This window comes from Rhinolophus sinicus, chromosome 2 (genome assembly GCF_057876585.1).
Source record: "Rhinolophus sinicus isolate RSI-liver-muscle chromosome 2, RSI-T2T, whole genome shotgun sequence".
Classification (NCBI taxonomy): Eukaryota; Metazoa; Chordata; class Mammalia; order Chiroptera; family Rhinolophidae; genus Rhinolophus; species Rhinolophus sinicus.
In genome coordinates this window covers 75,386,372-75,401,617 of record NC_142502.1, presented here as the reverse complement: position 1 = coordinate 75,401,617, position 15,246 = coordinate 75,386,372, and the positions used below count along the sequence as shown (strand labels likewise).

Here is a 15,246-nt window from a genome sequence, read left to right as displayed (position 1 = left end):
GAAGCCCCAGAATTCATGAGACTCACTTTATTGTGGTGTGGAACTGAACCCACAATATATTCAAGGTACGCCTGCAAAGGAGTAGATAGAGGTTCCCTCAGTTTTCAGTTATTTGAAAAGGTCAAGGAGTATACAGCTTTGAGCAAGTTTTAAAGTTTTTCGTTCACGTTTGTATTTCAGGAAATAAAAGCTTTACTTATTACAATGGCCAAGTTAAGATAGGTTGACAATGGTAATTAAGCATGTACCAATATGTAACCTACTTAGTTATCTAATAACACGTACTATAGTTTTATATAATGAAAGAAATGACTATATTACCCTTTTTCCCCCCTAAGTTTTTTGTTTAGAAAAGATTTTCTGGACAGAAACAAACGAAAAGATAAAATACCAACAGAAATCGCTATATTTACCTTTAAAGCAGAAAATTCCTACAGGGAAATATCTATTTCCTAAAGTCCATGTGCTGTAAATTAAAACAGGTTTGGGAATGAGCTAACGGAAAGAACACCAGGCTGAGCATCAGCGGCCCTCGGAAACCTCCAGTGTTGTGAGCTGAGCAGACCAGGAGGACGTTTATGTACTTGTGTGAACACCCCTCTTTTCCGGGGGAAGGGATAAAGCAAAGGAAGACTCCAGCACAAGCGCCTGAAGTAATTTTATAGGCTGTGAAGTTTTTCAGATATAGTTTAAAACCTGATAAAAACTTAAATTGCTTCTGCTCCGAAGAGTATGTTCAGTGAGCTATTATAAACTATTATTACCCTTTCAAAAAGGAGGTCTTAGGAATTGGTTTTATTTTCGCATAATCACACCTATGGGGGGAAAGAAGGTGCAGATAAATGAATATATTTCTGTAGAAGAACTGGGAATAGGCAGATACTTAATGGCAGCAGAAACGGTGGAGGACGGCTCTTAATGATGTCCCGGACTTTAGAAGTGAGCGAGAGGGGGCAGCTTCTCGGTGGTGCCGAAACAGCACAGAACCTCTGATGGACAGGACAGCAAAGAGAGAATATTCAGGTGCTTAAAGAAGAGAAAAATGACCTGTGAAGGAGGCTACTTCTAATTGCCTAAAAGTGGCTGAAACATAAGACATTTAGTTATCGTGGTGCATGAGAAATCTGGAGGCATGGTGGCTCAGGAAGTGGTGGAACAGTGAGGTCCGGAGCCAGGCTGCTGCTTCCTTCTTCCCATTCTACCACCCTCGTCACAGCACTGACTTTAATCTTTAGGCTTGTGCCCTCATGGTCACAGCACCTTCCTCGTCCTAACAAGACCACAACCAAAGGATGGTTTTTCTTTCAAGATTTTTCCTCAGAAAGGAAATTTTTTCCTGAAAATTGCCCTATCAGAGTTCTCAGGGTCCCCTGATCAGAATTGGATTATATGACCTCACTCTAGTTGTAATGAGGCTAGTAAAACAATATTCAACTTCTAGAGTGGGAGGTAGCCTTTGCCATGGAGTAGCACTCGTATAGGGCTTTGGCAGTTGTAGTAAGTACCATGTTTTCCTGAAAATGAGACCTAGATGGACAATCAGCTCTAATGCATCTTTTGGAGCAAAAATTAATGTAAGACCCGGTCTTATATAAGTATGATATATGATATATGATATGATATGATACGATATGATATAATATATAATACCGGGTCTTATATTAATTTTTGCTGCAAAAGACGCATTAGAGCTGATTGCCTGGCTAGGTCTTATTTTCGGGGAAACACGGTATCTGGCGCAGGTACGTTACATCCTTAGAACAACACACACACACACACACACACCCCCACCCCACCCCCCACCCCCCTTGCCCTCCTCTTTTTACTTTTTTTAAATACAAAAACCTTAAGCTAACAAAAGTTAGCTTCCAAGGCACAGCTTCTGGACAGTAGAACTAAGACCCACATCTCTGACTCCAAAGTCCAGTCTCAGCTCTTAAGGTGAACCAAAGTAAGGTGTTTGACTCAACAGACATTGGACCTATTTGTGAAATTGATAGCTGGCAGGATTGTGTCATAAGAGGAGCACCGGTTTTAGAGGCAGTACCTGTCTTGGGTTCTAGCGTCTTATCTGGGAAATGGAAATAAGAACGCTGCTGTGATTGGTGCCAGAATACATGAATACAGAAATGTGAAGCACCTAGCTCTAACTTGCACGCAGTGCTGTGCTGAGCCGATAACCTGAACGTCAGGTCAGAGATTAGTAAGAGCTAGCTCGGGGGTAGGGACCATGGTCACAAAGCTTGGGCTTTGGTCTATGGAGGATTTGTAGCTGCCTAAAAGAGCTGAGGCAGTTGGGTGGCCTCAAAGAAATCTAGTCTGTCACCATTTGTTAAACATTTAGGAAGAAATTTGTTTTATGCAATTTGGTATTTCATATTTATATATTTCTTTTGAGGCTGTAAAATGGTACAGAACTAGTTGAGATATATATCGATATATACATATATCTTAATATATATGTATACCTATATATAGATATGTATATCTATATGTATATCTTTATATATGTGTGTGAATATCTGTATGTAGACATATATTGAAAACATTGAATTCTACGAAGATTACTCCTCAGACCACTTTTCCGCAATCTTAGACAGCAGCTCTAAATTGTGTATCTCCTGAAAGAGCTATAGTGCTGCAGGGCTCCAGCGCACAGCATTGGCGTCCCCATCCCCATGCAGAGGGCATCCCTGCTCCAGAACCGGCTGAACTGTAAGAACCTGCATCGTGGAGGGGCTCAGAAAGCGAGGGCTAAACAGAACAAGAATGTTAAGATCGTCTTTTCAGACCACTTGAGTCTTTTTAGTACATCAGCCTAAATACTACTTACTTAGCATTAAGAAAGATTCGTTAAAAATAAAAATCAATTCCACTTAACTGTCAGGCACCTATATTTTTTAAGCATATGAAAACAATTTATAGCTTGAAAATTTTAATGTGCTTCAAATGGACATTTGTGACTTTAATTTACAAAGTAATGCATGGGAGTTTTATTTCATTTCATAAAGCAAGTTACGTGTTTCAATACAAAGGAATTCCAAATAGTATGTTTATTAAGGAAAAAGATTTAAATGGTTTCTTGAGTAGCATATGAAAAGGGTTTTTGGAGTAACATGAACATTTTAAAGCTTTAGGAAGGAGTTTTGCCATTAAGGAGAGCAGAGCGTCACTGCATCTCAGGGAAGCAGCCTTCTTTAATCATTGCTGTTTTCCACTTTCAATTCATTTCTTAGGATGATGCCTCAGTGGTTACTGATGAAGAATTAGACTTGGCAGTTTTCATTGTAGCAAGGGTGTACTCAAGGCTAAATGTTCACGCTCAGTCAAAATCGGTAATGGAAAACATAACATCCATTTACTTACCATCTTCTTATCTGCCTTCAACTACATTAGTAATACTTAAAAGCTCATGTTGCTCTTTTGACTTTTTTTTATTTGTGCAAATAGATTATGACCAGTTAAATGCCTCTGACATTCAAGTAAGGGATGAATTCCATTAATATTTGTTGAGCCCCAGCAGAGTTTGTGGGACTCTAGTAGGAACCAGAAAATACAGATCTGTGTGTGCAAGTACGGGATGCGGTTTCAATCTGGAAACTAGAAGCCAGAATTATCACTGAGGGGAGACATGGGATTACGTAAGAGAATCAGTTATGAGAATTCACTTTGAAATCTGGGATAATGTTAAAATTCCCAATTTAAATTATATTTTTTTCAATTCAGAGGTTAATTTTCTTGCTGTTGCTAAGTTAGACAAGGAGGAAATGAGGTGGGTTTTTTTTTTGGTGTGTGTGTGCTGTGCAAACTTATTTCAAGTAAAATCTAATGTGTTATGGAGGTTATCTTTAGAGCGAATAACATAGAAAAGATAAGCAGCTACTCAGGTAAACACAGCTCCTGGTATCTTACCTTTGTTAAAGCATTTTATGATTTAAAATCCATATGCCTCTGATGGAGCAGACAGCTTCGGAGTACCGGTCAGGAGCTATGGTAGCACACTGGGAACAGATCTGCAGGAGAGGAGAGGAAGGTGTGCCCCGGCCCTCTAGGCGGTTGGTAGAGGACACTGATGGCCTGGGGAGTTGTGTGGTGCTGTGCCAGCAGTGCTGCACCAAGCTGTGGACAGAGTGGCTCTGGAGGACACATTTCTGAGGAAGAGAGAGAATTCCCACCTCATTGTCATTGATGCACTGGAGAGAGGAAGCCAGGGGGTAGGGGTTCCAGTCAGGAAGCAGTTGTAATAAGGGTTGTAGGCTGTGTAAGCTGTGGCTGAAAACAAAGGGGAGCCAGTGAGGATGAGTAGCAGTGGCCACAGGGTCTTCCCTGGAATGTGGCCCTGGACCCAGAGGGAGCGGGTTTCAAGGAGGGAAGATCAGCTCGTGCTAAATGTGGTGATAGGTAAGGAGGGCAAGGACTAAAGAGGGATTTTGTAACCAGGCCACTGGTACTTTTCAAAACTAGTGTCACTCTGCCACTTTTTCTCCCACCAAAGTAGGACCACTTGACTGTTGTTTCCAGCATGGCTGTGCTATCACCAAGAAATGCTCCCATAATCTGTGTTGGAGAGCATTTCAATTCATGAATCATGTGTCGAGCACTTGCTTTGTGCCAAGCATTAGGGAGGCAGCTGCAGTGTCGCTTCCTGGTGAGAGGGTACGAGGGAGTCCACAGTGGCTCCAGGCTATAAACTTGGTGCCAGGGTGGAGTTAAGACGCCTGCCGCTTTCTGGGGTATGCGTGTCAATCTGAGTGTGTTCAGATGCCATTAGAAACTAAAAATGAAACGATCAAGGCACTTGGGAAGGTTGCCTGTTTGCAGTCTCTGGCTTTGGGAGGACAGTCTGTCTGCCTGACGGAGCAGATGAGGGTGACATCATCTGTGGTGGCATCACAGACATGGTGCTGGGTCTTGTGGGCTCGGGAGTCAGAGCTCAGGATGGTGGTAAAGCCAGCCCCGCCCTCCAGGCGCTTTCACAGAGAGGGCCACCTGCCTGCTTTAACCCTGCATGGGGAAAGGGCACCTTTGCCTGCCCAAGGGGACCAGGAAAAGTTTCTCAAACTGGTGACAGCAGTTGAGTTTTCCAGGTGCATCACCAGACTTCTGTTGAAATCTTAGGCTTATTGTGTAAAAACTCCCTTCAGGTGTTCTGACATTGAACTGAAATACTTTATATCTGATCAGAGTACCTGGCAATAGAACTTAAATAAAAATGTTAGCATTAAAATGTTATTAAAATGCAATGTGTTATATTCTTATTTCCTTTTAGTTTATAAATAATCATTCAAAGGCACTTGGAATGGGCCAAGAAGCAGCCACTAAATATTGTTTTAAATATTAATACTTTACCTTCACTCATTTGAAGTGTCGGTGTCAGATGAGTTCTGGAACAGCCACAGTTAATAGAATCAAGTCTCACTCACCATATGAATGATTTCTAGATGATAGAGACTGGCCTTCATGACTTTGTCATTTTGAAATGTTACCTTCTTCCAAAGCATCTGTCAGTGTCATGATGTGAAGTCGGCAGTGAGTGCATGCTGGGCAGGCCTTATGTCCATGTGCGATGGAACACTGATTCTAACAACTTTTTTTCTTTAGCTCAAACATTTTAACCTTTTCTTGTAAATTTCTGGTATGTGTGCAGTTTAAAACAGTCGTCTACCAACTCAGTTTTCAGACAACACACTAGTCTGAAATCTTAAGGTGACATAGAAAGAAAATGGTTACCCACAAGCAACTAACTGTAGGCTGATGCCTTGTCTTTAAGATTGAAATTCGTTCTTCATTTTACTGCATTGTCCTAATTTCTTCTGTTTGCTCATTGCCTTTTCAAGGGGCCCTTTGTGCTTCATTATCGTTCTTTATGATGTTGTCCCCAGCTAAATTTCTTCCATTTGCCTTAGGCTTTTCTTGTACTCTGGATCTCCCATTATTTTTATTGTCCACCAACTACTGTTTGTGCATACTGATTAAAGGGGCTGCTGGCTCCTCCTGCTTCTGGCTGCTCCTGCCACCGTTCTGTAGCTGAGCAAGGAACACAACTCACACCGAGGTGCGTGTCTGTGGTGAATTCTGATGAGTTGTTTGCACAGACATCCACTTCTCTCACAGAAGGCGCTGTGTGGACTGGTCTGAGGTGCCCTCCACCCTGGAGGAGGAGGTTTTCCCTTTTGTTTGGGTGTGTGCCTGTGTGCATGTGTATTTTTGCACACAAAATGTAACCTATGCAGATTTAAATATTTTTCTTAGATTATGGTGATTTGCACTATTTAAACCATTTAATTTGAATACGCTTTATTTTTAACTTTTAAATTATATATACTGAAAAACTGTTTTCAGCATCTTGGTATTCTATTGCTTTGGTGGCCTCTGAGCTTTTATTCAATCAGCAAAGACTGCTATTAGTGAACTCTGGATCAAAAGGACGCATTGAGCTCCCAGGGATTTGTGAATACTATTGACTCATTATGTGCCACCCTTGCTTCCGTCAGCCCAGTCTGCTCAGTGATGAGCACATCCATTGTATCCCTTCCTTGAAACTGAGAAGATACTGGGCGTGGTAGGAGAGCAGAATGGGGACATGGTGAGGAATTGGGAGTGTGGTACTGAATGGGTTTTGAACTGTTTCTGTCACTGCTTCTCTAACTTAGTACAAATAATGATAAACTATTTAAAAGTTGGTTTGTATTTTCAGAATTATTTTTGTTAGTGTCAGGTGTGCAGAACAACACATAGTGATTAGACATTCAGACCCCTCACAAAGTGAGAACACTCCCCCAAGTCTACTACCCCTCTGACACCGTACATAGCTATTACAATACCATTGACTGTATGCCCTATGCTGTACTTTATATCCTGTGACTATATCTTTTTTAATTACAGTTGACATTCAATATTATTTTATATTAATTACAGGTGTACAGCATGGTGATTAGACATTTATATAACTTATGCAGTGATCCCCCGATATGTCTAGTACCCGTCTGACAACTATATATATTTTTACAGTATTATTGACTATATTCCCCATACTGTATTTCACATTGCTGTGACTATTTTGTAATTACCAGTTTGTACTTCCTAATCCCTTCACCTTTCTCACCCATCTGAATTTTAAGTGATCTCTTTGTTCAGTTGTTGATGAAATGTGGTTTAAAGAAAAGAACACTCACTAGCCTAGGGGTCAGAAGATTCTGTTCTAGTGCAAGATTTTGCTACTGAACCAGAGAAGCGACATTGAGCACGTCTTTTCATCTCTCTGTGCCCTGGTTTCTGTAACTGGAGATAATGGAAGGAGATGCCCTTCCCATATTTCATGGAAACAAAAATGATGACATGTAAACAGTCATTAAAATCATCCAGGAAACATTACGTTTATAACGATGGTAATGATAACTAGACTTGAACTGCCCTTTTTAAATACTGAAAATCAAAAACAACAACTTTCAAAATTAATTGAAACAATCCTTTTTAAATAATATGTTTAGCAAGCCAAGTTTAGTGAGTCAAATTAGCAAACATTGAAATCCATTGGGAACTTGTATTTACTGATTTTGTAAGGCTGAGAAGTTTTCATTTAGGTTAAAGATTTGTTTTTCAACAATTCTGGGACTACTTATTCTTTGTCCTAACAAGGACAATTGATGGAGGAGAAGTCTATCATATTAGTGGATTATATGGGTAGAAGACAGGGGTAAAGAAAAAAGAGAGCAGAGGGGAGTCACCTGGGTCCACGAGGCTGGATAGAGGAAAACCATTGTCAGGCCTGGAAGAAAGTTCTTGCCTTAGGTTTTGGAGCTAAATTTTCACTTGAAAGTAGTGTCAACCTTGCCACAAAGATCGCTATCCCCAAGCAGACACTCTTCTGTCTCATTCTAAAGGATTCCCAAGTCCCTTGGACTTATATTGTGAATTGACTTTCATGGGAACTTCACTAACTGTGGTAGGTGGTTACAAAGAGAGCCCAATTTTGTTTGTGCTAAATGCCTTTTTGAGATTCCAAAAAGCATTTTTAAATAGTCTTTTTAATGGAATGAGAGAATGGAGCCGTTTACAGTGCAGTGGTAGAGACAGCAGTCATGTTACCTTGCAGTGAGGGAAGTGAGCTGTGTAGGCTTTGTATTAAGGACTGTGGGTATTTCCTGTTCTGTTTTTGTAATGGTGAAAGTCTGTAAACTACCTAAATGCCCAGTAGGGAAGGGTTGAATAAGTTATTGCAGGTCCATGCAATATCGTAGAATGCAACCCCCCCACCCCACAATTTTATTTAAAGAAAATTATTTTTGTGTTGTATTTTTATACATACATTGTTTTAAACATGTTTCTAAGCACAGAATGTGGAATGGACTGGAAAACAAAAGATCTTTAAAGAGGTCTAACTTTAAAATGAATGTTGCCATTTGATAGGGTTAGAAATGAAAAAAAATTACTTTCATGTATGAGTCATTTGAATTCTTTTATGTCATAGTTGCGTTTTAGCTTAAAATTCTACATATTATAAATCAGTAATCATTAATGCACTGTTTTATTTCTTCATATTGAACTTGTCCATAGTGCTAGAGATATGTGTAACACATACATGTATAATGTATTTCTTTTTACAGTTCTGATAATGTGATATCACTTAAAATTATTGAAAAACATTTGTAGTTGTTCTCTAACAAACTTTTTGTGGGTTTCACACAGTTTTATAAATTAAGTATTAAATCTATTTTGTGACCATAATAATTTGTGATTCACTGAAGCTTAAACAGGGAAATAAAAGATACCATTTCTATAGTTGTACTTCAAAAAAGAAACCTATGAGTTTCTGTGGGTTGTGGTAGAAATACCCAGTTCATGGTAGACCTTCCATTAAATGTCAATTATTTGAGTACCTTTTCTATGCAAGACATCCTACTCAATGTTAAAGAAGTTTTAAAAGATGACTGATTTGCCTTTAAGGAGTGTATGGTATGTCAAAGAGATCAAATGAGGTTGTAAATTGTTAAAATAGAAGCTCGATTAGGATGTAAGTCCCATGAGATTAGAGTTGTGATGGCTCTGAACTTATTTGTGGTGGTGGCCACAGGAAACCGAGCTGTATGATGTTCCGTGTCGTGGAATACCATGTTCGCAAGCTCTCTCCAGCGCTCGCCCCTTACACTTTGTAAATTCTACAGTAACAGAAAAGGAGATATAGAAGAAACTTAAAAAAATGTTTTGAATGGTAGGGTAAGTAGGAAGCTGATAGGAGACGTTGGCACTCTGTCAGGGCCCCTTTCCCAGTACATTTCAGTGGCTTGTGCTGCCATCACAGAAGTTGGCTGTGAGGTTTATTTCAGAGTTGGCTGTTTAAGGGTTTATTTCAGAGTTTTATGGATTCTTCCTATTCTTCATATAGAATCAGTTTTCATAGTGTATGTTTGTTTTCTTTTTACTCTCCAGTTTATTTTCCTTATTGTAACTTTAAAATTCAACATTTCAGACATTTTAAATAACCAAAATTTCTTTCCAAGGTAGGTAAACATGATATGAAGTGATACCCAAAACACTCTCAAACACACACAATTATGGAGAAGCATTGTTTGTAAGAACATGGCCAGTTATCTCAAAAGTAGTATCTGTCATAAGGTTATGGGCATTAAATGAGTTAATATATGTGAAGTATTCAGAACAGTTTCTCGCATATGAGGAAGGATCAAGATGCAGAATGTGAAGAGCATACCATTGTTAAAAAGGGGGTTGGATATATAGCAAGAATGGGTGTTTGTACACACACACACACACACACACACACACACACACACTCTATTTGGATATATATAGATTATGGTGGGTAAAAAATTATTTCTGGAAGGATAAACAAAACTATAAATAGTTTGAGAAAGAGGATAGAACCTGGAGTAGAAGGGGAATATATATTTTATTGCTTACTTTTTGAACTATTTTTTAACCATATATGTTTAAAATAATGCCACGTTTCAGGTACTAAAATGCTCTCCGTTAAGATGAGAATCTGTGTTCTTTTCAGATGGCCCTGCTGAGGCACCAGTGACCAATGGGAACACTCCACCAGTGCCAGCCCTGAATGATGACTTGGACATCTTTGGACCAATGATTTCTAATCCCTTACCTGCAACTGTCATGCCCCCAGCTCAGGTATGTCGTAAGAATATAGTTTTATATAATGACTACTTCTTTTTTGAAAAGTTTCAAAATTTCAGTTTTGAAAGAATTAGTTCTGAACAGTCACTGATCCAAAAACCTCCTGTTCTTTAGGCCAGGGGTTGGCAAACTAAGCCTGCAGCTTGTTTGCAAATAAAGTTTTATTGGAACACAGCCATTCCCATTCATTTACATATTTTCTGTGGCTGCTTTCACACTACCAAAGCAAGATGAATAGTTGTAACAGACACTATATGACCCACAAGGCCTAATTATTCACTAAAATTTGCTAATTCTTGCTTTAGTTTTACGGAGTTTTCCTATGGACTCAGTTTTCATAGTGAATGTTTGTTTTATTTCTATCTGGTTTATTTTCCTTATTGTAATGTTAAAATTCAACATTTCAGACATTTTAAATCACCAAAATTTTTTTCCATGGTAGGTAAACATGATATGAAGTGATACACAGAACACTTTCAGACACACACATTTATGGAGACGCATTGTTTGTAAGAACATGGCCAATTATCCAATTATTTCAAAAGTAGTATTTGTCATAAGGTTATGGGGATTAAATTAGTTAATATATGTAAAGTACCCAGAACAGAAAATTCATATTCATACCTTTTTTATTTAATGATTTAAAAAAAAAATACTAGAACATAATATTAATGATCAGGATTTTATTTTAAGTATTAATGGTAAAGAAATTATGAATTGTCTTCTGATCATTACATGGAATTTCTTTTTTTGCCTTTATCCCTTAAATTGTAAATTGTTTAATACTTCAAATATTTTTTCATCATTATTGAGATATAATGGACAAAAGTTTAATATATTTTAAATGTATAATGTGATTTGATGTACACATACATTGTGAAAGATTCCAACTGTCAGGTTAATTAACACATCCATCACCTCACATATTTACTTTTTTTGTTTTTGGTGCGAACACAAGTTTTACTCTCTTAGCAAGTTTTAATTATACAATACAGTATAATCAACTATAGTCAGCATGTTGTTATACATTAGATCCTCAGACCTTACTCACCTCATAACTGAAAGTTTGTACTCTTTTACCAAGCTCCCTCTATTTCTACCCCCCCCCCAGCTCCTGCAGACACCATCCTGCTGTTTCTATGAGTTCACATTTTTTTTGATTCCACATATAAGTGATACTCCATGAAGTCATGCAGTATTTGTCTTTAAGGTGAAATATATGAACTTTCCGGAATACGGATTACTTAAGCATACAACTTTAAGATTCTATTTTAAGTTCATACTTTACAAATAAGCAGCCGGTTTGTTTTGGTACAGCATAATTTTTGAGGTAAAATATTTCCTTTTCTCTAGGAAAACTGAATCAAATGGGAATTGTTTAGATAAAGTTTTAATAAGAAAGAAGTTACATCTTATGAATACCAGTTACGTATATTTTTATTAACATACATTTATTGTTATTATGATTGTCATTATGTAATTACCAGTAGAATTGAGCAAATTGATTTCTTAGGAATAGTTGAAATTGTCTGCAGCATTGTTTATTTTCAGAAAAGACAGTCCCTTCTCCCCTACCCTCCGCCCTCCCCCCCCCCGCCACCCAAAAAGGAAAGACTGAAGTGTTGCTGCTATTGCTTCAGTTAACATTAATACCTTGTGAATTTGTGCAGGCATGGGTATGTGTGTGATAATTAAAAATTGTCTGATGCTAGTATTGTGGCTTTAGAAATAAGCATTTAGGATATTTGACAATCTGAGCATGAAAAGCAGTTTCTTTTGGTCTAGCATCCTAGTGAGGCCGCTTTATCTGCTAGACTTCTTTAGATTCCACTGGGCTAGGAGAGTTGCTTTGCAATTGCTTGGAGAATTAGAGGCTTCAGTGTACTTCACGTGTCCTGTTCAGTATCAAAACATAAGTGAAACAGTGCAGACTTCACATAACTCTTAAGAATCAGTAGCAGCATGACAAGGAGTGTGGGAGTGTATAGCTTCTGCGTTTTACGAGGGCTGGTCAGGCCTTCATGCTTTGGGCTTTCTGCGTCAGTCACTGATAGAATAACGGCTGATCTTTTTTAACCACACCTAGTTCTTCTGTTTGAACATTAGTTTTGTACCACAATTGTGCCCGTTTTATTGAGCCCTGTAAAATATTTGGGGAACAGAATTATTTCATCTAAATTACATGTAAAGGTTAAAATCCAGACATGTTTTCAAAATAATGTCTTTGAAAATTGGGAAAGGCAGGTTAAAGTACACCTTTTATGCATACACTGGTACTATGCAATTTTGGTAGGTTTTTATTCCATGAAATTGATTGTCTACCGGTAGGAATTACTGTTGACCCCTGAACAACAACATGGGGGTTAGGCGTCCTTGTGCAGTCGAAATCTGCATGTAATTTTTGACTCCCCCAAAACTTAACCACTACTAGCCTACTGTTGACCAGAAGTTTACTGATAACATGAACAGTTAATTAACATATATTTTATTATATGTATTATATTACAATAAAGCTAGAGAAAAGAAAATGTTAAGAAAATCATAGGGAAAATACATTTACAGTACCGTATTTATTTTTTGAGAAAAAAGTCCACATGTAAGAGGACCTGGACAGTTCAAAACTGTGGTTCAAGGGTCAGCTGTACACTGAACCTTATTCTTTCACTCCTGACTTTCATTTTCTGAGTGTCGTACAAATTCTAGTAAAATATTTTCCCACTCGTGAATATGATTGCTTTACCTGTCTGGCGGTGTAGTCTTCCCTAAGCAGGTTAGAAATGCTGACCAGAGTGTTCATGTGTACTGGGGGCTGAGGGAAATGGTTCCAGAGTCCCCTAAGGTGACATAGAGCCATCCCTTTCCTTCCCGCTCTACAATATACATCCACCAGCAACAATATCTGGACCTGCACGAGTGCCGTGGCCTGTCTGGTTCAGCCTTAGGCTCCCTTTTGGTGAGGGGTCCCTGCAGCCAACTGAAGTTCTCCTTTTATCCTGGAGTTGTAGTTTTAGCAAAGAGAGCACCAAAAGTGATAAAGGGACGTTTGGGTGCTCGCTGTCATGCTCTTTGGTTTGGCTGGGTTTAGACTGTGTCCATGTCCATGTGGAAGTCCCATGTTATCTCCCTTCATCAAAGGAAATGCCCATGTCTAGAGCATGTGACAGTTAGGCTGCTGTGGTATGCGACAGCAGTGATAACTTACCCAGCCATTTGGGGTTTCCACAGAGAATAGACTCCAGGGGGTTAGAGCAGGTTCTTGGATGGAACACAAACTAAACATGATGAAAAGATCACTGCATGTAGTGGCTGCTTTGTTACCTGACAACAGTAACTGTAAATACTGTGTGTTTAACCTTAACTGCCATTGTGCACAGCACTTCTTGTGGTCATCAAGCAACTCTGCAAGGTGGGTCCTCTTACCATCGCCATTTTACAGGACACAAGATAGGTTACAGGGATGCTAAGGGCCCGTGGTAGCCAGTGGGGCCCGAGTTCTGGGCCTGGCCGGCTGGCTCCAGGGCCTGCGCTCTCAGCCTCTGTCATCTGTGCTGCTTCATTGGTAGCGCAGATATGTTTTATTCAAGTGCATTGTTATCGTTGGTATTCCATCATACCCAATTTTATACATGTCAGATCTTTTGTAAAATTATGTGGCTTTTTCTAGCTCAAAATTTTTGCTTACTTCATTGTAATAGATTCAAAATACTGTTCTGCTTAAATTCATTTGTAAATATACAATGCTTGGATGTAATTTCTTGCAAGGCTTTTTTTTTAGCAAAGATGTTAAATGTTTGAATTTTTTTTTTTTGAAATTTAAGTTCAAGGTAAATCATATACATGATCTTAACTTCTATTTCCTACTCACTTTTGAGAAGACTCACTCAGTTTTTACTAATCTTCATCGAATTCCGTGAAACTCTTCCTATCGGAAACAGTTCCATATAAACAAATGTGAATGTAATTGAATAATGACCACAGAGATCAGTCAAGTTAGGTTATCAGTTGTGATTGTATAATACTATCTATGTGTGAGATAGAGGAGATTAAGTGAAAATTTTTGTTTTGTATTAAATGCCACATGTTTATTTGAATGGGTTCATTTGCCCCTTGTTTAAAAATGGAATACAAGGTATGGTTGAGAATATAGGTGTTGAAAGTTTTGCTGTATTTCCATTTCTAAGTAGACTAGAAGCATCCTCAGGTTGTGGTTAAAACTGATCTAGATTAGGTTTATGGGAATATTACAATACTGCTTTTGAAAAACAAAAGCTTTGTTTTTTTCACTTGATCTTAGCCAAAAGGCCGAGAAGCGATTGTTTTTTCAAAGAAGACAAAATCAGCTATTGCAGTGCTGTAATTGTAGAAATGCTCTTTACTGCAAGGGATACCAGTTCCTCAAAGCAGTAGTTGCTTAGGGAGATGCCTGAGCATCTCCCAGGAATGGTGGTCCTCAGACAGCTCCACACCACACCTGGTGTTGCACCCGTGTGTTCAGGATGTGATGGGCAAAAACGCAGCATCGGTCTAGCAGGTAAACAGAGTTTATTATGAGAGAGTTTCAATCTACCTCTACTACATTAACAAATTCAAAATAGGAAACATTGTACCTGTATCGTAGATGTTTCTGTGTGGGCTTGTCAACTATCCTCTTTAATGCCACTATTTCACCTTCTACAATTGTTTAATTTCTATCTAATTTCATAACTTCACTTGGATTTTAAGCAATGGATGAGCCATGTTTTAGCATGCAGAATTTGACAGTATGTTTTGGTGTTTGTCATAGGGGACGTCCTCTGGACCAGCAGCTGCCACTCTGTCTACAGTAACATCTGGGGATCTGGATCTATTCACTGAGCAAACCACAAAGTCTGAAGAGGTGGCAAAGAAACAGCTCTCCAAAGACTCCATCTTGTCTCTGTATGGAGCAGGAACCATTCAGCAGCAGAGTACTCCTGGTAATGAATTCATTCTGAAGTCTGATTTCAGTGAATTGCAGTGACATTACTGGAAATATGTCCTTTGTGGTGATAATAGTATGGGTTATATTTCTTCCCCAATTTTCTATGTAATGAGTACTTTTGTTGTAGTTTACATAAC

At 38.7% G+C, this 15,246-nt stretch overlaps 1 protein-coding gene across 2 annotated transcripts in view; it reads left to right on the top strand.

The window, feature by feature from the left end:
• Positions 1-15,246, top strand: part of SMAP1 (small ArfGAP 1) — a 130,510-nt gene that overhangs the window by 111,173 nt on the left and 4,091 nt on the right. For both annotated transcript variants that reach the window (XM_019749321.3, XM_019749322.3), the window contains 2 exons: positions 10,016-10,143; positions 14,933-15,104. In XM_019749321.3, the coding sequence (XP_019604880.2) occupies positions 10,016-10,143; positions 14,933-15,104 (300 nt within the window). The remainder of the gene's footprint in view (positions 1-10,015; positions 10,144-14,932; positions 15,105-15,246) is intronic.